The 24,236-nt window shown below is 34.7% G+C and overlaps 1 protein-coding gene across 7 annotated transcripts in view; it reads left to right on the forward strand.

Moving 5' to 3' along the window:
• Positions 1–24,236, forward strand: part of MEF2C (myocyte enhancer factor 2C) — a 151,921-nt gene that overhangs the window by 34,676 nt on the left and 93,009 nt on the right. For 4 of the 7 annotated variants that reach the window (XM_078067072.1, XM_078067074.1, XM_078067073.1 and 1 more), the window contains exon 1: positions 20,297–20,526. In XM_078067072.1, the coding sequence (XP_077923198.1) occupies positions 20,473–20,526 (54 nt within the window). In that variant the 5' untranslated portion in view covers positions 20,297–20,472. Of the gene's footprint in view, positions 1–18,367; positions 18,505–20,295; positions 20,527–24,236 lie in introns of those variants that run through there. The other 3 variants (XM_036072318.2, XM_036072345.2, XM_078067076.1) reach the window with 3 other exon arrangements.

Here is a 24,236-nt window from a genome sequence, read left to right on the forward strand (position 1 = left end):
TTTATGATGGCTCCTAATACATGCGACAGCATTAACAGAGGAAGAAGAACCTGGAATCTGGAATCAGGCTCCCTTGTCTCAAAACCTAGTTTTGCTACTTACTTGCAGTAAAAAGTTGGGGAAGTTTCATATGTTTTCTCTTCCTTGATTTTTTTCTGAACTGAAATGTAATAGGACACACGATTACAAACTTATCCAAGTGTGAAATCCAACTGAAATAATAGAAATAATATTCCTAGGACATGTTCATTCAATGTTAACATTCTCGCTAAGATGACTAAAAATTGTTTCAGAGATATAAAATATCAAACATAAATTAAGACTTTTGCCAGAATTCCAAATTTTATTCTAGAAATCTTTTTTTTTCCATGTTGCCAATCTGAAATAGAATCTCCCAACATGATAATTTTATGGATTAAAGAAAATCATAGATATTAGTTTCAGTAGTTCATAAAATCTGTCATTAGACATAGAAGAAACATGTATATTACCTAGTTAGTATATCTTACTTGGTAGTGAAGAAAGTGAGTCTTAGAAAAAATTGAATGAAATACAAAAATTGAATTTCAGAAATATTAAAATTATGTAAATGTGATTGTGTAGCATACATGGTCTACCTAGCAATTGGTATCATTTTTGTACAATGTCTCAGTAGGATTCTAAACTTCAATTCTAGCAACCCATTGGTACACCATTGATTATTTCAAATAGAATTTAAATGACATACACAGTATTAAGTGATGGAGTGTGTCTATGTTTCGGTGTTTAAGCTTCAAATACAATTTTGGGGAAAGGCAAATAGCTAATAGAACAAAGACCCAAATAGGAAATGCTTTTCATGTCATGATTTAAAAAAAAAAAAAAACTTAACAAAAACGCACAAAAAAAAAACGATAAAGAGACGTTTTACAAAGCCCTGCATCCAAAAAGAAATGAGATAGGAAAACATTAACAAGACATCACCAGCCGATATATTAGGATCTTCTAAAACAACTCCGTCTGTTTAACTCTTAGCCAGTTGCCAGTGATGTGCCTGTCTCTGCACCATACCTTTTTCCAATTTCTAGGACAAGGTTGGGAAAGGGGCAGAAGTTTCTATGGGTAGATGGCTGAGCATTGTCCTGTTCCTTCTCCAGTTCAAACATTACACTGTAAGATGACACCCATCCCTAATTTCAAGGCTTCTAGAAGAGGATAAGTTGCTTTTCTTCAAAAGCCATTGAGATCCTAATTAAGAATATCACCTTTAAAAATATTATTTAGGATCTCATAAATACATGAAAAATTTACCTAGAAGCTGGCATATTGGCCTATATCTAGCCACATATCGAAGCTGTTTGCTTTTTTATCTTACTGTTTTCTCCTCCTGAGAATTTTTTTCAACGTATTAATGAAAACTAAATTTGTGACAAATAAATCATCACCATATCTCCCACTTCTTTATTTACTATAATTTTGATGCCTAATGCTATCTTTATAAATTCTCAGGAAAGGATTTTTCTCACCGTGTATCTTTATATTTTTCCATATGGTTGATTTTTGTAATTGCACTCTGTTTTTAATGTTATCTTTTATTACACAATAGGGAATCATTGATCACTTGCTCTCATCCTCGTATAGTAGAAGTACCTAAATATTACAGTCACAGACTACCCAGACATATAGCAGGAAACAGGAAAGTGAGTTGGCATTCTTGATTTACTAGAATTTTTTCTCTTTCAGTAAAACTAAGACAATATTATTCATTAATTAGTTTAGTTTTTTGTCAAACCTGGTGATTAGCCAAAGATTCATAATCTCTTAGGATCTAATCACAGGCAGGAATTAAAGATCCAAAGAATTCTTCACTAGAAGAAGATGACTATTAATGGAGCATATTTCAAAGGAGTTGGAAATATTTTTAAAGTATTCTTAGAAAATTTAAAATATAGGTTGGAAGATTGCACAAGTGGTCAAACACCACTTCATCTAGTATCACAAACATTAAAAAGAGAGGGGAGTATCTGGTTGGCTAAAGAAAGACCCATATGAAGAATGGAAATTTTAAAAGCATTATGGGAAAAGAAGAAATTAAAAACAGTATGGAAGTGAAAGGTATAAGAAATAGTGAAGGCTTAAAATTTGATAAGGAGAATAGAAATTAAGGTATGGTATTTATAAATTCATTCAGTTTAACCAGCAAACAAGAACAACAGCAAAGGATAAAATAAAGCCCATTTTTTTTATGTGGAGGTGAAAGTAAATATAGATAATGCCAGGAACATTGTAAGTTCCACAACGGTGTGATTTTTTTATCTGTTTTATTTTTATTCTTTGATTTATCCCTTAAAATAGTGCCTAAAACACAGTACGTACTAAAGCACTAAAAAAAAAAAAACACTTTAGAATGAAGGAATGAATGAAATGTTTCTTTGCTTTATCTTTTATCTTTATTAAGCAACAAAATGAACTCATGCTTGTGTCCACGTACATAGGAAATGTAACATATGTATCTACGACCTACGATACTAAGAAACAAAGCAAATATGGAATTCCTGGGCAGGTCTAGCTAAACCTATGATAATTTTAGTAGCAGGAATTCTTGTAACAAATGCCATTGCAGGGCTACGAGGTACTATTCTTAAGAACTTTTAAATAAAATCTAGAAGGTAACTATCAATGATAATATTTTTAAAAGAAAGCAAAGGATGGCCCAGGGAACCACGGTTTGTAACTAACTTACAGAGTTAAAATATAGAAGGAAAAATCAGAATGACTTGTTATACATTTTGTATACATTCTGTAACACCCTGGGTGTGAGTATGAACCAACATAGCATCATTAAAAACTGGTCCTAGGAGGATATTTTAAACTACAGTATAGGGTGTGAAGGAGAAGAAATAGGTATAATCTCAACTTTCCAAGGCTTTTGGTTTTTGTCCTGTACAACATATTCATTCATAAATTAGAAAAATGTTCTCTAAACCATACAGATTTGAATGGTAGCTGAAGGAATAGTGAAATAATTTATCCACTAAATTTAAAAACGTTAATAAGTCCTATATAAAGAGTGTGAAGTCTGGCTCTTGAAAGATAGGATCTGAAGCCAGCGTGACCTTGGTAAAATTGGTAAACTGAAAAAACGGTGAGAAATTATGAAGCTAAGGAAATACAAATTAACTCTTTACATACAAAATGTAGAGGAGTTGGCTATAACCAAATCTGGCAAGGGAAAACAATGCAAAATGGACGTAAATGAAAAGATAAACTTTGGCTTTAAAATTTATGCATTGTGTAGATAATTAAAAATATGTATTTGATGGGAATATACAACAAGAGCCTATTTTGAGCACTACATATATTTTTGGACTAGAGAGTGAAAGGCAGATATGACTTGAAATGAATAGCTGCAAATATGGGGGGGAAATAGAAAGCAAAGCAAGGGCAGGATAACAAAAACAGGTATAATTCAATATACAGTCTTGAAGCGTCTGACATGAGGGACATGATCATCAAATGTTGTTCTCTGTATAGAGGGCAGAACAAGAGGAGTGGGCATAAAGTATTCTGTGAGGGATTAGCTATAAGTCAGAATTTCCTGAGTGAGAGTTGTGAAATATCAAAATAGGTTACTGAGGAAGGTTATGTTGCTTCTTTTCCGGAAGGCCTTAAAAATAGAGGTGGAATCCTTGTGAAATAATTTGGGGATGGTATTATCTGAAGGAGGAGAAAATGTATGACCTTGCATGGCCTCTGCCAGTATTAATGTCTGGCATTTCTACTCTTACCTTGGTTGAATGGAAATATACATACATATTTCAACCAAAAAAAATAGATTATTTTGCTCTTTTCTAACATGGCAAAATTTAGATAAATTTTAAAATGGATCTCCTAAAGATCCAGTTTAAGGAAAGTGAAATTTCCAAGCCCATCCTGAAGTTCTCCACAATAAGTTTAGAGAAACATTTATTAAATATTTATCCTACTTTTTTAAAGGAACTGAACAGAAATTATGCTATATTCATTGTTTTCCAATTCATAAAATATATAAGACAACCATTTTTATGTAATTTTGAATTTTGGATCATCAGAAAAGTGACCAAATAATGATTTGGTATGTTAACTAGTTACTTGATGGCAATGTTCACTTTTCTAGCATGTAAAAGTGATGTCACCTCTGTACTTCTCAGAACTCTTTTATTGCCAGACTCACCAACAGGCATGAGTGACTCCGATATAAAAATTATTCCAGACGTCTCTTCACTGTGAAAGGCAATATTTGCCAACAGGTCCTTTCTTACTGGATTAGAATTTTCAGAGATTTCCTGTTTACCGAAAGCCCTCTTCAAGTCCATGGGCTATAGAAACAGCCATGTTGAGCTTTCACTTTGCCCAGTCAACGGCCCAGCATCTTAAATTGAATTCAAGCTTGAATATAATGGGTCATTGTCAATCATGGAGTTTTTGAATGGCTCTGACCCAGTGTGCTCATCAGCTGGTACAATAACATATATAAATACATAAATGAATATATGTGTACCTATATTTGTACCACAGTGCTCTCCTTATGAAAGTAGGAGAACAGTCTGATACATGCTGAAAATATACAACTATTACTTCCTCACACTATGTAGGCTCTGACAGAGCAAGGCTCTGTGATACACTGTGGAAAAACTGATGTGAACTTCTGTAATACACCAAAGTGTGTGATTTTTCTTCAACAATTATAAATATATTGCCAATTATGTCAACTGTTTTTATACAATTAATAGTATCTTTTATTAGGTGTGTGTCTTATAAAGCTGATATACATAAAATTACTTCTAAAATAATATATTTAAAGAGTGTGAATTGCATAGTTATAGCCAGAGGTCTCAAACACAAAGAATTCTAAAGAAGTAGGTAAATGTATAAAATTCTAAAGTGGAAACTGCACTGCATAGAGAAGAATGTTGTGGTAGACCATAATTTGAGGAGATGAAGGAAAAGCATAAAGAGAAGGAAGAACAAGAGGAACAGAAAGGGGAGTGGGGGTGGGTTAATGACCAAGGTAATACCAGAATGAATTAGATCTGGGTTCGAAACCTACCCAAGGTACTGTAAAGGAGAGCAAGATGACTGCCTCAAGCCTGGAGACAAGATATCTGTAATACTCTTTGTAATACTCATCTTAATCATGAATAAAGTTGACTCTCCTGACCCGTCCATCCTCAGGAAGACACCTGTTTTCATGTTTTTGCCCAGGACTCGTGATGAATATATGCTTATTCATAGACATTCACCTGGTTTCCCTTGTGAGCAACCACATTCATTTGTAGAAAAGGGGAGGGGGGAACCTGCTGATGCTGATGATATGCTAATAACAAGTAACTAACTCAAGTGTCATTCTTTTCCCCTACCTGGCATAGTGAAGTAAATTCTTTTTGCCATCAAGAATAAGAAAATGTTAGGGATGCCTGGGTGGCTCAGATGGTTAAGCGTCTGCCTTCGGCTCAGGTCATGATCCCAGGGTCCTGGGATCGAGCCCCACATCGGGCTCCTGGCTCAATGGGGAGCCTGCTTCTCTCTCTGCCTCTCTCCCTGCTCATGCTCTCTCTTTCTCTCTCTATCTCTGTGTCTCAAATGAATAAATAAAATCTTTAAAAAAAAAAATGTTAGATGAATTAAAGAACACTGATTTTTTTTAATAAAGATTTTATTTTTTTTGAGAGAGAGACAGAGATAGCAAGAGAGAGCATGAGCGAGGAGGAAAGAGAGAAGCAGGCTCCCTGATGAGTAGGGAGCCCGATGCGGGGCTCAATCCCAGGACCCTAGGATAATGACCTGAACCAAGGGCAGAAGCCTAACCGACTGAGCCACCCAGGCACCCCTAAAGAACACTGATTTCAAAAGTACTTCTCAGATTCCACTAAAACCCTCTGAACATCCCATTTTCTGCAAAGAATTTTAACTTGAAAGCACTCTCGTGAATAGTACATTGCTGCATGGAGAAGTAGCAGAGTATGTGGTTCGAGTACTGAGTCTGGGACTAGATTTATGTAGTCTATAATTACATATACCCTAACAGGAGCTGTGTGACCCTGGACAAGTAACTTAACCTCTCTGTCTTCCAGCTTTTCTTTCTGTAAAAGAGAAATGATTAAAATAGCCTTCCTCATAGGTTACCGTGAGGATTGGGGTTTGTATTTGTAAAGCTTTTGGTGCTATAGGAAGTATTTTATAATTCATAGCTATTTATTAAATTTCTAAATATGATTAGTGGTTCAAAGTGCATAATGTAACCTTAGTCTTAACTGTTTATAGTGCTTGAGGCTGATGTGAACCAACTTTTCAAAGCAAAAAGTATGGAAAAAACAATTCTGTTTACCCAGGGAATTAAACATCTTTGTCAGTTTATTTTTTCTCTAGGACTATATCTTTGGAGAAACATTTTGATGTCATTTTGTCTTACACCTTTACCAAATTTCTACCATTTAGGAACTTGAAAGAGGTCTTTAGAAATTGAACCTAGCTCCCTTTATGTATCTGAGGAAAATGAGACTCAAAACAGTTGACTGGCCCAAAGACCTGCAGCTCGTGGGTAGCAGAACCCAACCAAGAATCTGATTACAAATAGAGCTTTCTTTTCACCATACTCTACCACTTCTTGGTGCTTTGGAAATATATTGCACTAATTGCTAAATATTTTATTAGCATTTTTACTTTAAAAGAACAACAATATTCTGCACTTGATATCATGTTTGTACTTCTTTGTAAAGCTAAAAGAACAGTTTTCCATTGTTTTATCAATTATTCAACAATACTATTATGTTTTTCTTGAGCCAGGCACTGAGCAGTGTGTTGGTTTAGGGCATTTCAGTGTATTCGGTAGTCAGAGAAAACAAGCTTATTCCTTTCTTTAAAGCTAGCATTTCCCAAAACATATTCTGGATACATTTGGAAATACTCCAGATTCTGGCATCTAGCACGCTGAAAAATATGAAAAGTCCTGCAGCAAAGAAACTTGTTCTCTCAATTTTTTTTTTTTAATTTCCTGACTTTTTTTTTTTTTTTTTAAGAATAGCTTGTTATAATCCTTACGAACCACTGATCTTTGGAATCCAGGCTGGGATTTCTAAGGAGAGTCATGGGCTTGCTTCCACTGATGGGTGCTTTCTTTTAGATCCTAATTTTCAGAGAATCAGGATTTAAAAACTTCATTTCAGTAAACTTCTGATCTGTGGTAGCATGGTCTTTTTTACAGGGGAAGTACTGTAATACTTTCCATGTATTAGTATCTGCCAAGGATGATTGGGCTATCCTTGAAAATAGCCTGGGACAGAATGTGTAGACATGCTGAGATAAGGAGCCCCCTGCCAGGCCTTCAGCGTAGGAACCAACTTAGCTTACCCCAGGCCCACGGCCGGCCCACGCAGCACACTTGCCCTGCCTGGGTGTACGGAGGAAACATTCTGTTCGTCTGAGAACACCTCTATTCCTAGCTCTTTGACAGTTTCACTTTCCATATCCCCTCAGTTTTAAACATGTGGGAAAAGAGATAAAGGAAGGTGATGAAATGAAAAAATGGAGTGGGGAAGGCTACAAAGAGAGAGAAGAAACTCAGATTTACATGCCTGCTTTGCATGCAATCATGACTGGGTTTAGGAGAGGGAGGTGAGTGTCCTCCAAAGGTCATTTTACAAGATAGGAAGGGAGATGAGTATGCAGTGTGAAACATTGGTTAACATTGAGAATCGAATCAAACACTATGCTGATTTTTATTAGAATAAATACATTATGATTCATTTAGGGAAGGAAAGAACATTTTGATTTAAAAAAAAAAAACCTTTTCAAATTTATGATTCTTTTTTGGGGCATTAGATCAACTATAAATGATAATAGATCAGTGTTAACTTAGGCTTCATGGTAAATTATACAACTTACCCTATTTTAAAACTTATAAATTATGTTCACTATATAGGAAATAAAAAGAAATTAGTGCAGTACATGATCAAATTTATGCTACTCCCCCCAAAAATCACAGGGGAGGGAGAACTGAAAGTATATACCCATTATTTCTTAAATAAAGTTTGGTTGCATAGGAAATTTTGACCCCTCTCTTTACTTAAAATACTGGTTTTTCGTTAGACATTTCTATTTAACAACTTTTAAAATTAAAGTTTGTCTACTGCCTTTTGCTGTAATTTCTTATTTATTAAAATTCACAATCCTTGATTTTGTATTTTTCCTCTTAAAAATGCTTTAATTTAAAAAATACTAGATGATTCAATTTGTCTATTCATTCCAAGTTGGAAATTAATCTGTTTGGCTTGAGGCTACATAGCTTACTCTCATTAGATGGGTATGTCCAAAGATGTGAACATTTCCCATACAGTGAGACACTGGGATTTTCAAATATCGCTGAGATCTTAATCAAAACTGTGCTGATTGCTTGGGAGTTGGGTCCTGTGAGAGAGGAAATAAATCAACCTACCCCCGTGACTCAGGTACATTAGTAATGTTGTAAGATTGTTTATTTCTAAAAGAAAGAAGGTACAGTTTAAAATATATATTTCTATATTTCACATTTGCAAAAGTTTTACATTGTATTTGTCAGATTGTTCATGGAACTATGCATATTTAACACTGCAAAAGGAACTTTTATGCCCAAGAACTATTTCAATCAGTGGACACTGATTTAATGAAATGTCCTTTCACACCTTTCACATCTTTGGATTCAGTTCATATCAGTTTAGAAAACTTTTGCATTATACTCTATTATCGGTGCTTCAAAGTATTTATAATTTTTATGAAATTATACAATACTGAAATGAAGAAAACAATTTTACACAATTAATTTATGAAATTGAATTGCATCCAGTTGAATTTTTACAAATGAATATAGTGCTGTTTTTTATTTAAGCCTCACAACCTTATCAAAGAATATAAATGTTATTATTCCCATTCTGTAGATGAGGAAATTGAGGTTTCGGAAACTATGGATTAGCCGTTTGTAGCAACCATGACAGGCAGAGAATTCATGGTGTAATCAAGCTGGAGTCGTCATCCTCCAAATACTGCCTGGCTCCATCCGTGTTTTCGGTCTGTCCTCAGATGTCATCTTCTCAGATGTCATCTTCCCTCAGCACTGTCCACCTCTGCCCTTTCCTGCTCAGGCACCTCCTTGCCTGTACTACTGTGGTATTTTCTTTCTGTATCTATAATCATCATATTAGTGCTCTTCTTTATGGCCTCTCTCTCCCTTTAAAATGTAGGTTTCGTGAACACCACGACCTTGTTTGTTTTGTTCACAGCGGTGTCCCTGGTACCTGGCATCATGCTTGACACATTTATGTCTCTGTAACTTAAGACCAGACTTTTTCATTGTTATCTGTAAGATTAAGCATCATGATCTTGGCTCATAGTCTCCAATGACATCAGTGTCACCAGGATTCGATTTGCCCACATGGTCCAAGCTAAAGTTTAGTTTAAATCTCTGAGGAGAATATACCACGTACATTCGGTTGCACGTAGTTCATCTGCTCCAAAGCTGTAGCAGGTAGTCTGTAATACATCGTGCTAGGAGATACGTACCGCATACGTGCGCCAGAGTCTCATTTCTCACCTTTAACCGTCAGCATTCCTGACCAACAACCCTGACAGAAGTTCTGAAGTATGAAAACCGTGTGTTACACAGCCCTAGTGTGTTTTACAGCAAGCAGGGCTATCATGTAGAGTCCTCTTGTCCTGGAGTTTTGCGCAGATAAAGGGAGGATATAGTTTTGAGAGGAATGCTCTAACTACAAAGTGCATCCTGAAGGCCATTTAGCTCACAATGAAGGTCTGTGTTTTAAAATAGCACTATAACAAAGTAACTACAGAGTTTTGGCAAGGGCTTCAACTATTTATAGAACTAAGTAAGGCATAGTAAATAATACCACAGTACCCAGTTCTCCCTTGCCATAACCCCAAACTTATGAGAAGCACTGTAATTATATTTTTCTACTTTAAAAAAAATCATAGTAGCCATTATCAGTTTAACCATACGGAAGCTCAGGCTGAGATTTCTTTTTTAAATGCATAGTTTTGATTTTCAACAGCTGCACTGGGTCTTTAATCATATATTATCTTTATGAAGCCTTTTTCTAACATATGTTAATTGGCTGTTTTCTGTGACAAATTATGAGCTCTTACTTTGATGAGGTTCAATTGCAATCATGTTGAAGTCGAGTACGTAGAGTTTCCACCCCTGCTGGCTCCTCAAACCACTACAAACATCCGCACGTCACTGCAGTGCTGAGTAATGGCAGGATTTGGGCTGGCTGATTTCACTACAGATTTTTTTTTCCACAGGATATTTTCAGCTTCTTTGTACTAAATCTGTTGCAGGGTTTGCCCTTTTTAGCAGAAGCATGCTCTAAAATTAACATCAAACCTTATTGGAGATTACTATAATACAGTGAGAAATATTTCATAATACAACACCCCAGCATCTGTTTTGCATTGCCAAAATTTTAGTATATTTATTATACATTTTTTAAAGTTAATCAGTTGTTAGGTTGTTAGTATTTTCTAAATCATCAGCATTTTGTAATAAATATTTTGAATTTTTCTCTTTTGAAGAGAAGGACGGTTATTTATTGAGTAGATGACTATTTAGCTGTCATAAAGAAAAGGCACGTACCATTTTTTCTAGGTGTTTCCAAATGTCAGTATGTTAAAGATTCTATTATATTTTCTTTTTTCTTTGTAGTTACATCTGTTGGTCAAGGAATAAAAGGAATTACATGTTCCGTCAAGGTTAATGTCCAATAAGATGCATAGCATCCATTTCAGTTTTCTATCCTAATGTCAGTTTTTAATATATGATTAGGATGAACATATATGTTCTAATCCATCTGCTCTGAGAACTGTGACAGATAGCCAGCATCAGATACCAACAGATGATCAGCGATAGCTATTATTAGAATAGATGTAAAAATACAGCACATTTGTTTATATTCTCAGAAAAGTAGTCAAGATAATTGATTAAGGCCTTCAGAAACTGTGTCAAACACCAGTCATACTGAGATTAGTTTAACTGTGTTTCTGCCCTGACATCTAAGGTAGAGGACTCTGTAAAGTGTGGTTCTCCAAACCCAAAGCTAGGGGTCAAATTTCCATACAGGTATTAGCGTTTAGAATAAGATGAGCCAGATGTGGATAGGAGCTACTCCTCCTCATGAGGCTGTTTTTAATCAGCCATTTCCCTGGAGTAGCACACAATCAATGAGCTCTAAATCCTGAGGCTACCTGCATTCATAGGAAGGCCTGCGAACATCATTACAGAACTTACAATTGAGCATATGTGAAAAAATTAGAGCAGAAATTAAGGGTAAGAAAGGTTAACTTCAGAAGTCTTACTTTGGTACTGCTCTTTTAGAAGGTCTTAAAGAGATAATTCAAAAAAATTTTTTTAAAGAATATTAAACCCCACTAAATGCAGATACTACTCTATTAAAAGATCACTGTAAATAAACCAAGGGAACGTTATTATCGATTTATGCTAGCCAGAAGTGTTTGAATATGTATATTATTTTGAGAAGGTACATGTGTCGATTTCAGCATGAGTAAGTAAATCTAAAGTGGGTTGTTGGTTGCTTTTGGTTTTGTTTTGTTTTGTTTTGTTTTTTTCATTAATAGTACTACGGCTAGAGAGCATGGCTTTAGGAACGCTGTGTGATATACTTCAGTATGACTGCAAAGTCAATTGATGCACTGTGTCTTAAGCTAGTGTACACAAGGAAATTTAGTTCCACTTGATAAGACACAGACTTAATTGGCTTTAAGAAAATAAACCAAGGTAAAAAATGACGTGCAAATGAAACAGAGAACTGGGTACTTGACGGTATGGAAGCCCGTGAGCCATGTGGCTTAATTGGGGCCAGTTGGGATCATTTAATGATTGCTGTCAGAAGATCAGATTTAATTCTCCTTATAAGAAGACCACAGTGGGATAGAGTGAAACAAATTGTCATCAGAGGTTTCAGATGAACAAAGCCTTAATTAGGTTGATTAGGATGCTGTAAAAGAGATGAAGAGAATAGAAAAATTGATGAATCACTGGTTTCCATGTTGAGCCACATGTAACAGCAAGATCAAATATCTATATTTTGAGAGACATTATTACAGTATTTTGAATATTACACATATCAGATGGAAGGCTTTTGTGTAAACTTTCTAAATTTCTGAAGTTCAACTAGAGACAAAGATAAATGACATTCATTGGAAAATACTGGGTGATTTATCAAGCTTAATGTATAACAAAAACATTGACAGGAGGACAGTTGTATTTCCATTTAAAGCTCATCTTTAAATATTAAATAAAGAGGGGAAAATAAATAACAACAGAGGCAAATTATTTTTAAGGACATAATTTTGAATTGTTTAACATATATTTGAATACAGAATGAAACAAAGCCTTTACTTAGAATGTCCTGTTAACCATTCATATCACAATCTTAGTAATACTGTGACTACTTACTGGTTATAATACTCATGACTACTCAGGTAGTCATGTACTCTTACTGTTTTATCATCACATTATGAAAGACTAAAATGTGGTTTTTCAAACATTTGCTGCAGTTTTGCAGGAAAATGTTCTCTCCACACACACCCATACACACACACTGATGTATCGGTAAGGCTAAAAACTGGGTCCAGTACATACAGGTTTTTGAGAAAGAGATTTATAGACTCTTTCCATTTTAATAATGAAATATGATACATTAAAGATTAAGAAAATAATGAACATAAAATTTTTTTCTGACAGGATTATGAGATGCCTGGGAATTCAGATTTTATTATAATAAGATGATAATGTATAATAGCAGCATCTCCCCTTTCAAGCCTAGCTTGATTTGGGGCTGACAATTTTGTGTTCACTGATATTGGTGTTGTATAGTGCTTTACTTGCTTTGTTCAATAATAGCAACAAAAAATCCAGCTGCATATCCTTACTGAGAGGTTACAGCTGGGGAACAGAACACAATCTGTGGTGCTAAATAGTAGCTCTTGCTTTGTGATGAGACAGTGCAGGATTTACCTTTGTGGTAAGCTCTGCCACATCATTAAGTGGCCTTTGAAAGAAAACATGGTGGCTGCACTGTTGTGAAAAATTAGGAAAACAAAGGCATGGTAGAACCACGAATTAATTACTTAATATGATATGGAAAGACAAAAAACTGTGGTGTGGTTCAACAGCATGAGGCTCTTGACATATTTAGACCATTTGGAGTTTTTTTTTTTTTTTTGGCATGGGGAATGGAGAATGCTGTTTAAGCTGCATTATGAAAAAAATGTTCGAGACAAAATATACCATGGAAAACCATGACAGGAAAGCTGTGCTTCCCCCGTATTTAGTAAATTGTTTCTGATGCAACACAGTTGTTTAAAGGTATGTGTCTCCTAAATTCTAGAACTGTGTAAATAAAATGATTTATGTCAGTGATAATGGCAGGTTAGGCCCACTTATTAAATTAATTGCAGAGGTTTTCAAAACGAGTTCCTTTTTAGCCTTATTATATTTCTGACATACATTTCATCTCCTTCTGTCCTTGGGGAAAGATATTAAAGTAGGACTAGAAGCATTAATGTAGAGTTTTCAGCAGCCGTGGTCATTGGGAAAATTGATATATTTCCCTAGTTATTTCTACTTTTGCTGCCTGAAGCTCTTCCATGACTGATACTGAAGAGAAACTTCTTAATTTTTATAACACTATAAATTTTTTCCTCATATAATGATTATTGTTAAGGAATAAATGAAGCATTACCTGTTAGAACTTGCTCATCATTAGCTTTGCAAAGTGAAGTCTTCATGGTATATGTAAGGTCTTTGATTCACTTGGTAGCCTCATAGTATAATATGGTTTTCATTTTATGTCTCAAAACTGAAGCAGTCTTACAAGTAGTAGGTCACGTTCCCAGTACCGCTATAGACCCACTTCACCTATAATACCACCTTTAATGACCATAGCCATCCTGCACATCAGGAAGTTTGTTCCCGGGGCACCTGGGTGGCTCCCTTGGTTAAGCATCCTACTCTTGATTTCAGCTCAGGTCATGATCTCAGGATTGTGGAATCAAGCCCCATGCAGGCTCCACACTCAGCAGGGAGTCTGCTTGGGATTCTCTTCCTCTCCTTCTGTCCCTCGCCCCGCTCTTGCTCGCTCTCACTCTCTCTCTCTCTAAAATAAATAAATAAATCTTTTAAAAAAAGAAAGTTTGGGGGCGCCTGGGTGGCTCAGTTGGTTAAGCATCTGCCTTCGGCTCGGGTCGTGATCCCAGCATCCTGGGATCAAGCCACGTATCAGGCTCCCTGCTCAGTGGGGAGCCTGCTTCTCTCTCTCCCACTCCCCCTGCTTGTGTGCTCTCTCTCTCTCTGTGTTAAATAGATAAAATCTTTTTTAAAAAAGTTTGTTCCTAACTCGTTGTAGGGAACAACAAGCTGAAGTTCAGACCTGAGCTTCCTAACTTCAAAATTCTTTCTGCTTCCACTCCTCAGTATAAATTACTCTTCTTCCATATATGAGGTGCTATATAAATATGACAAAAGATTAAGTGAGGTTATCAGCCTGCTTCTATATATACGAAAATGTTCTCAGGAGTGGTCATTAAAAATAACAACTGAAGAAAACACACCTGAGAGATGAGAATCTTAAAATCATTAATCAACTAAGTTATTAGCTCCTACTATATAGGTTTGGCAGTGGGATAGATACTGGGAATACAAAAGTGGGAATACGAAAGTGAGACAAAACAGAGTTGGCTCACAGATGTTGAAGAAGACAGGCAATTTCAATTATGACAAGTGCTACAAAGGAAGACATGGTGCTCTGTGTCTTAATGGGGGATTTGTTGCAGTCAAGAAAAGATGGAGTGCTTCCTGAGGAGGTGAAATTAGAGCTGAGATGGAAAGGAAAGGAAGAAGTTAAGGAGGCACAGAGAGGAAGAAGGAACATTCCAGGCAGAGGGAATTGCACATGCAAAGGCCCTGTGATAGGAAGGAGCATGGCATGTGTGGAACAGACAGATGACATTATTATTTGTGTGTGATATTATGTTACATAGACTTGAAGATGACTCAAAATCCCATCATACTAACATTAAATTGAAATGAATTGAGGAAATAACCTTGTGTTTGGCATGATGGTACTTATCCAGTGGTAAATAATGGTTGTTTTTTTATTATCTTTAGAAGAGTAAGTTTTGGCTATGTGTCTAAAATGAACTCAGCTTGCATTCATAGCTAGGGTAACATAACATGCTATATAGAACATCATAAACTTAGAGAGAAGTAGAAGAATGACTTTCAGGACCAAGGAAATATCCCCCAATTCGTAAGACATCACATAGTTGAGTAACGGTAAGAATAATAATTATTATATCTTTTGAAGTTCAAAATACCTCTTAAGCAGAAAAAAAAAGTAAAAGTTCTACTTGTTGCTTTTAACCAAAATATAATTACATGTCTCATATGTCTTTCAAATATATCATAAGGTAGAAAGTTAAGTGTATCTAGATGTACCATAATGAGCAAAGTTTTCCACTTAAAATAATATTGGATCATTTAATTATCTGAATTAGTAATACCGGGCTTGCAGCAGCTGGGCTTAATATCATTTTTGTCCCTTACTAAGAATCCAGTTTGTATTTATTTAACAGTATTTCTTGTGTGATACAGTGTTCTTGGTTTTCAGCCTTGAGTTTTTATAAAACATTATATGGAGATGCTAGTGTTTGAATATGTGAGTCAGTGAAGAAGTTATTTGCTAATACTAGTAAAAGAAAACCAGAATTCTTTCTTTGCAAATTGACATCACATATTTTAATGTTTTATCATTATTCATGGGCTGTTTTTGTTTAAGTGACTGCATTGTGCTTATCATAGCAAATACATGCTTTGTAAAGATAAGTTTAGCAGAAGAGAATTAATTTCTTCCCACATCTTTTAATGTGGCATGGCAGTCTTACTCTACGATCAAAACACATAACTGAAGGTTGTGTTTAATTTCTAAATCAAAGTGTTGTGGGAAGATGATTGAAATCTGAAGATGACTCAGATCCACTTGATATGTGGTTTTCTTCCTACAGAAAACTTATGGTAGACTGCCATTTCCATGTTAGAAGGAACCTAATAGTGACGAGATTGAAATAAATAGTTTCACTATGTACTGAAAGTTTATGTTAGTTTCTTTGGTTCTTACTCTGAATTTTTTAAAAGAACTTTGAGACCTTCAGTAACATAGGCATCTATTCTCCCCACCCACTATATCTTTTTTTAAACTATGGGTACAAAGAAGTAACCAATGTGCCTTACTAACAAACACTGATATATTTTGGGGGGCAGTTTTTGGAATTCTTTTTTTTTTACCAAAAATAAAATTTATCCAATTGGCATTGGCTCTTTGTCTGTATAGAATTCATTTGCCTCAAAAAGTAAATTATGATTATATGGCTGCATTAGCTGTGTCAGATGATTTTTGTGAGGTAATAAAGGTAATTATGATATATCTCCTACTTCACCGAAGTTAACTTGTTTGTTTTCTTATTTTTATTTCTTAAAGAAGTCATACAAAATATTAACCTAGAACTGAAATGGATTTTTCTTAGGTGTTTTAAAACTAGAAATAAAAAATTGCATCCCCATGTCTGGATTTCTGTCATTGTCCCTTATCTGAACCTCTCAAAGGCCTCTCTGTGTGTGCTGTGCAGCACAGCACACTCAGACAGTTCTGCTCAGAGAAGGAAGTGAAGAGTTTTGGTTCCCATTTTACACTTCTGGAACAGTTTAGGGAAGGAAGCACCTTTACACCTTTTATTGTTCGTGGTTGCTGACATCATATCCTTCCCTGACCAGTCTGTGCGTGTTTCCTGCCATTCTGTCAAGATTCTTCTGTGTTACAGGGAGGGATTTGTGGGAGGGAGGGAGGGAGGGAGGGAGGGACAGAGGGAGGGAGGGAGGGAGGAAAGGAGCGAGAAAGAGTGAGGCAGGGAAGGGGGGAGGAGGTATGTGTCACTCAAGGGAACTTGTTTGTAAATGAGAGAGCTGGGGTAGGAGAATGATCTTTAGCATCTGTCCACAAGAAATTCTTCTCAACTTGGGTCTCAAAACCACTTTGCCTTCATCTGTCGGCTTATGCCAAACTCAAAGTGAACAGAAGCCTGCCATAATGAAGTTCCCCTTTTTAGTAAGCAGCCTGATTTTATTTTTCTTCTATTTAGGTTGACAAAAAGAAAAAAAAAAGGCAGAAGACTGTAGCTCTATAGAGTGTAACTGTGGTAGAGCATTTCTTTTTCTTTTTTTAATTACTGATTGTTTCTATGTAGCTCTGTCATTTTCCAAGAATGCTTCTTTCATGTGGAAAGAAGTAGCGGCAAGGCTGCTGGAATTATTTTAAGCTTATGGTTGATTGTACATAATGAAACTTCTCAGCATAACTTGAAATTCTACTACATGTAGTTTAGCTATTCTTTTCTTCGTATACATACAAAACAAATTTTAAAAACTACTAAAGTTATTTAATCTCTTTTTCAGCTTCTCTAGGCCTCCTACAAATTAATACTTAAAACTGACCTTACAATACAATTTTTGCATAAAAATCAGCTTAGAGAAGTACTTACACTAAGGAAACTACTACTGAGCTATTGTTGACCTTCCTAACTCTTTGAGTTTTTACTGACAGCCTTGAAATGTGGTGATCCATAATCAAATGTTCTAAGGCACATTTCGTGACGTATTTTACTTCATGAAAAAATCACATCATCATCACGTAGTTTTCTGCATATGTACATAATAATATCAGGTTTTGCATTTTAAAAATGTTCAGAAGGCTACACTTCAAGAAATAATTCATTTTTATGGAAAACAAGAAAATATTTTAATTTTACTGAAATTTAAGCTTGTTTCTCTTTACATTACCTTGCATATTTCAAAAAGGAAAATACATCTAATGGCATTTTCACTGACTGTTTTATATATATGTATTTGATATACGCATACAAATTTTTTCAGGCAAAATATTTCCCATCCTTTTTTAAGAATTAAAAAAAATCCTTGCTCTGCTCTTTTTAAAAAGTGTCTCTCCTTTCAAAGTTGTGAAATACGGGGTGGTGATATGTACGAACTCTTCTAAGTTTGGCTCATGAGGAGTTCTCTCTCTGCCTTTCTGAAGAGACTTTTCTCGAGGGATGCTTCTCTACTTGTTTGGTTATTTGTATTTTGAAACCAGGATCTGTAGAAGTTCTCGTCTTCCCCGCCTTGTCACCACACTCTAATCTGTTCACCCTGACCTTCCACCTTAAAGTGAATAAGCGCTTAGGCAGGCATAGTCCTGTAAGCCGATAGTGCCACCGGCCTTAGCCAAATGAAAAGAAAGGAAATTGTCCCATATGTGTTTGCTGTGGATCCATGGGTTGGCTTTTCTGTGACAGAGGAAGCCTGTCTGTTTCTTTGGGGTCTTGCACATGCATGGGAAATGCCATTCTAACGTGCCGCTTGCTTCTAAGGTAAGACTATAGGAAACACAGGAAAGTTGCCCAGATGAGTGATATTTAAGACAGTTTCTAAAAATAAATAGATGGACAGTGTGTGGCAACAGGGAATATATAATGCGGTTGTGCTTCGTGAATGTTTCATATTTTAATGTGATTTTAATGTCTTATTATAGCTAATTTTTTCATGTGTATTTGTCAAATGTGTGTTATTTACATAACTCTTTAAAACTTTTGAACTACTTCCAACATTTTAAAATTGCCGCTGGAGTAATAATTTTTGATGAGCACTGTGTGGTCATGATATTACTCAACATATATAGTATTCCCAAAGGCACAACTGAGCTGCAGTTTCATAGAAAGGCATTGGGCAAAAGAGAATGGATGGTCTTAGTATTTAAGCAGCACTTAATCCACCAGAACTAATTATATCATAATAGCTTCTGCAATTAGATAATCACAGAAAATTTTCATTTAAAGAAATTTACTCAAGGTGATAAAGAATTTAGAAATTAAATTAAAGAAATCAAAAGACAGCTGATGATCTGACCAAGTGTATAACAGCTTTCCTGTTCCAATAACTTTGAACTGAAGCCAAATAATCTATTAAATAGCCAAGACATTGGCTTAACATTACATAATACATGTGGGAATTTCTCAGGTCCCTGATCAGACACCAACTAAAACAGGGAAATTCTGAGCAATGCGTAAAGTAGTAGCATTCTTTGACATAAAACTGGATAGAATAATTGAAGCTGTTGCATACAAATGAAGAATCCAATGTGGAATGCTTTCTTGTTAACTTCCACATTTCACGGCAATTCATTTTCATTATGTTCAAGTGTTTTCAGATATAATTTAAAACAAAGTAAAATATATACTTTTAATACTAGGGTTCTCTGGGTTTATTTTATATTATTGATGATCATTTCTTTAATTTTAATTCATGACCTAAAGGTATCTAGTATATAATACCAGGCTTCTGTAATTTTGTATCTTACTCACCAAAGACATATGATATGTCTTTTTAAAATATTTAAATTTAGAGAACTGAGGGCTTATTATAAAAAGTGTAGTTATAAAAAAAAGTATCATTATAAATGGAGTAATACTCTAATTTTTTGCACCATTTCTTTTCTGTGAATGATTATCTTTTTTGATTCTTGTATTCAAGATATAGCTTAAGGGCTTTCAAGAGGAAAAGGAGATCTCACTGCTGATAGCTGCTTATTATGTAAGATTAAATATCCCATATTATTTTTACAGTGTTCTCATGGCAGTGACTTTTTAAAAATAAGATTAAAGGATTTAGATTTAAATTAGTTGACATTTACATATATCAAATAGCACTTTCATAATAGTCCATCCTATTTGCATAACGAGGGGACGTTATCACCTCTGCTGTCAAAACACGAGATTGTTTTCCCTTCAGAAATGAATTAGCTGCCCTACTTAGCATACACAGGTACATAAAGGTTCATTAACTCTCTGATTTAGGTAATTTTTCATAATAGAAGGGTGAAAATAGTCACCTAATTTCATTAAAAAATATTAAGGAACTCGTTGCAAAAGATACATTTCAAGTGTTGGGCTTTCAAGTATAGTTTTTGTCATTTAAATGACTTGTTAAATTACTTATGAGATTATTTTAATTATAAAAACAAACCGTTCCTATTTGATATGCTCCTGCGTGGGATATACTATGTGCTTTTAGTACTTATTTTCATTCATTTGATTGGCTTACTTTCATATAGTTCTCTTTTTTAAAAAATTAGAATATGATCGCTCTTACGAAACCGCCTCTCTGTTAAAGTGGTATTTAATTTTTCTCTTTTGTCCAGCAGGAACGAATGCAGGAATTTGGGAACTGAGCAGTGCAAGTGCTGAAGAAGGAGATTTGTTTGGAGGAAACAGGAAGGAGAAAGAAAAGGAAGGAAAAAATACATAATTTCAGGGACGAGAGAGAGAAGAAAAACGGGGACTATGGGGAGAAAAAAGATTCAGATTACGAGGATTATGGATGAACGTAACAGACAGGTGAGTGGGGTAAACTTTTTCCTGTATCATTATTTACATGGACTATTTATTACATTGTCCCCAGGTATTTTAAAGATACTGAAAACATTTTGAACTTACAAACATCCATTAAGAGAAGTTTTAGTGAATTAAATGTGGCCAGTTTAAATGCTAATATTCTATCATATGTAAAGGGGAAAAAAATTACCTTGTCTGTTAGAGAAATAGTTTACACATTCATGATTGTTCACTTTTTATTTCAACATAAATTTTGAATGGGAACTGTACTTCTGTAATACTAATAGCTTAATAATTAAGAGTTAATAAGCATAACATTGCTACACTGCATGCATCATCAAACAAAGATATTCTTATATGCATGGAAACAAGGCCTTTTGTGGTCATCCATTTAAAGGTTTAGAATATAGGCTTATAAAAATAGCTTTCATTGTATTCACAGTAAAAGAGACTTTGAAATGTATTCAAAATATTTAGCATTGTGCTGACAACAACAACGAACACCCTCGCCAAATATTAGTAACTTAAAACATATAGGCAAAAACTATTAGTTAATTCACACCATCTTCTTTAAACCATGAATTTTATAAACAAAGAGGCAGATGATGTTACAATTTTTTTTCTACAACTCCATTGATAATGCTGTATGATCCCATTAATGTATCCTAAAGATTTTATATATCCAAATGCTCTATTCAGCAAAGACTTGTATATCCTGAATATCTGTGATTTGACTATTTTTCTTCACACTTGGGGAGAGTGCATTTAGTTAGGTGATACAAGGATAGCTGGGTGGTTTGTATGCATTCTAATGTTAAATAACAAAATATGGGAGAAATTACAGTACTGCCAGATCCCAACCATTACAGATGGATAATGGAACCTGCAAAACAGGCATTCCTTGACCATGGGAGAGAATGTTTTACCTGTTGGCCATTTACTCTGAGGAAAGCTAAGAGGATAGCCTTGGAGATGCCCTCACCAGACTCATTTTCCCCAAATAAAGACACTCTATCTCTCCGGTTGTCCCTTTCTGTCTTTTTGGAACTGCAAGTGAGACTAGAACTGATTTGTGGTTTCAGTTTTTTTATATTTTTTCCAGTTTTATTGAGAAGTAATTGACATACATCACTGTGTAATTTTAAGGTATACATTGTGTTGGTTTGATTTACATATATTGTGAAATGATTACCACAATAGGTTCAGCTGACACCCATCATCTCATATAGATACAATAAAAAGAAAAGAAAGAAGAGAAAGAAAAAAAATTCTCCTTGTGATGAGGACTCCTAGGATTTACTCTCTTAGCAACATTCCTGTATATCATACATTGGTGTTAACTATAGTCACCATGTTGTACATTACATCCCTAGGACTTATTTATCTTGTAACTGGAAGTCTGTACCTTTTGACCACCTTCATCTGTTTCTCCCTCCTCCCACCCTCCCCCTCTGATAATCTCAAATCTGATCTCTTTTGATGAGTTTGTTTGTTTTTTAGATTCTACATATAATTGAGATCATACAGTCTTTTCTTTCTCTGTCTGACTTATCTCACTTAGCATAATGCCTTCAAGATTCATACATGTTGTTGCAAATGGTAGGATTTCCTCTTTTTTATGGCTGAATAATGTTCCATTGTGTGTGTGTGTGTGTGTGTGTGTGTGTGTGTGTATAACCACTTCTGTATTCATTCATCCATCAATGGACACTTAAGTTGTTACCTGTGTAAATTATAATGAACAGAAGTTGTTCTTTATGCCATCAAAGCCAGTATGTCATTAAGAGATAAAGAAACTTTTTAGATTTTCAAGTTTATACCCCCTTAAATTATTGTATTTAAGGTACGTATGACTTGAACTATTTTTGGCTGAAAATTGAGCTAAAGGATAAATAAAGGTTTATGATGGATTTCTTTATTGTTTTCCTACACATTGTTTATTGCTATGGGTCAAGCCAAAAAGTAGTAATTCTGTCAATATAAAACCACAATATTTTTTAGTTGGCTTATAACTTGAAATTGAAATTAAGATTGAAATATTGAACACCATGTACCATTGACTATTTAGACCCGATTATTTGGACTAGAATCTATTTTGAGTGTAGTTAGAAATTATATGGCTTAGTACCTACATTTCATTAATAATGCCAGGTAATTTTTAGGTTCATGAAATTCACTGTATCTTCCTTTTGCTTACAAAGAGAGAAAAAAATTTCTGTAGGTTGAATTCATGAGTTTTCATCATGCTATATAAAGGAACATAAAACTCATAACAGGGGTGCAAGAATTTTAGCACATGGTTTTGAGCTAATAATTGAACATCTTTTCTTAATTTAAATATGGTTGTGTCTACAATTGTTGTTACTCTCATCCATGTCAGAAGTCGTCATAATTTTAGGAGAAGAAAAATTGTTTGAATTCTGTTAAATTTAGATTTTTTTTTTAATGTTGAAGGTGAATTCCTTGATTTTATTCTATAGAAATTTCAGATCTATGTAGTCTTCTCCACACTTTAGGTACACTCATCCTCTTAAATTGATTTGGTAAAATTGAAAACTGCCATGTTTTAATGTATATTTCAGTGATTATTTTAGATGGCTATTGACAGTCCCCAACATCCATCGACTTATAAATGTTTGTTATGTGTACCACTCACCTACTACAAGAGCGGTCATGAGAACCTAAAAGATGTAGGTCACTTCTATAATCAACACTAGCAAACCGGCAGGAGCAAATCATCCCAAGTGTGGAGGCACCCCCAGCCTGGGCTTCCTTTAAACTATGTGTTCACAGGTTGAAAAGAAAAATGTTAACTGTTTTGCTCTTTTTGAAGCTTCCACCACTGCAGACTCCCTAATAGAACCTCACACAATGGTTCAATGTCATCTTTTCTTAAAAAGTACTAGAAGTCTGCTCTGCCTTTTCAGGTGTTTATTTGGCTATACAGAAAACAGGGTGTGTTTTTACAGAATAAGAAATAGAGACTTGAAAGTGTGAAATGAAATATTACAAAGCTGTTGTATAAGTTGAATATCATTAAGAACTAACACTGCTATAAAACAGAGCAGCTATCTGTTTAAATTGAATTTTGCCCTTCCTCTCCTTTTCATAATGGAAGTAAGGAGAACAACTAAAATTCAGAAACTCCAGTTGTATACATAAAATAGTTTAAGAGAAGGAAAAAAATTAACAGCTCTTTTTATTGTTCAAAATTTGTCCAGAGTTTCTGAGTTTATGAAAACTACTTATTTCTCAATTTCTAACTTAAACTGGTTGGATTACTTAAGCTAGCTTGTTAAAATAAATAAAATCATGAATTTTTAATTTATCTTAAAGAAATTTCCAGTTAACTTAATAAAAGCAACATGTACCAAGAATTACATATGTATTATTTCATTTAATTCTTATTAACCCCATTTACAGTTGAATAGTTCATTTATTTATTAAATCAACAAATAGTATTAGATTGCAATGTGCCTGACAATAAGTACTCAGTGGTAAATCAGACGAATCTCATACAGTTTTATCATCTGCCACAGAAGTCAGCAAACTTTTCCTGTAAAGGGCCAAATAGCAAATATTTTTGACCTTGTTATAGCCATACGGTCTTTGTCTCAACTACTCACCTCTTCCCTAGTCACGAAAGCAGCCATGGACAATGTGTAAATGAATGTGTCTGTGTTTGAATAAAACTTTACTGACAAAAACGGGAC

The sequence above is a fragment of the Halichoerus grypus genome, chromosome 2, assembly GCF_964656455.1.
Source record: "Halichoerus grypus chromosome 2, mHalGry1.hap1.1, whole genome shotgun sequence".
Lineage (NCBI taxonomy): Eukaryota > Metazoa > Chordata > Mammalia > Carnivora > Phocidae > Halichoerus > Halichoerus grypus.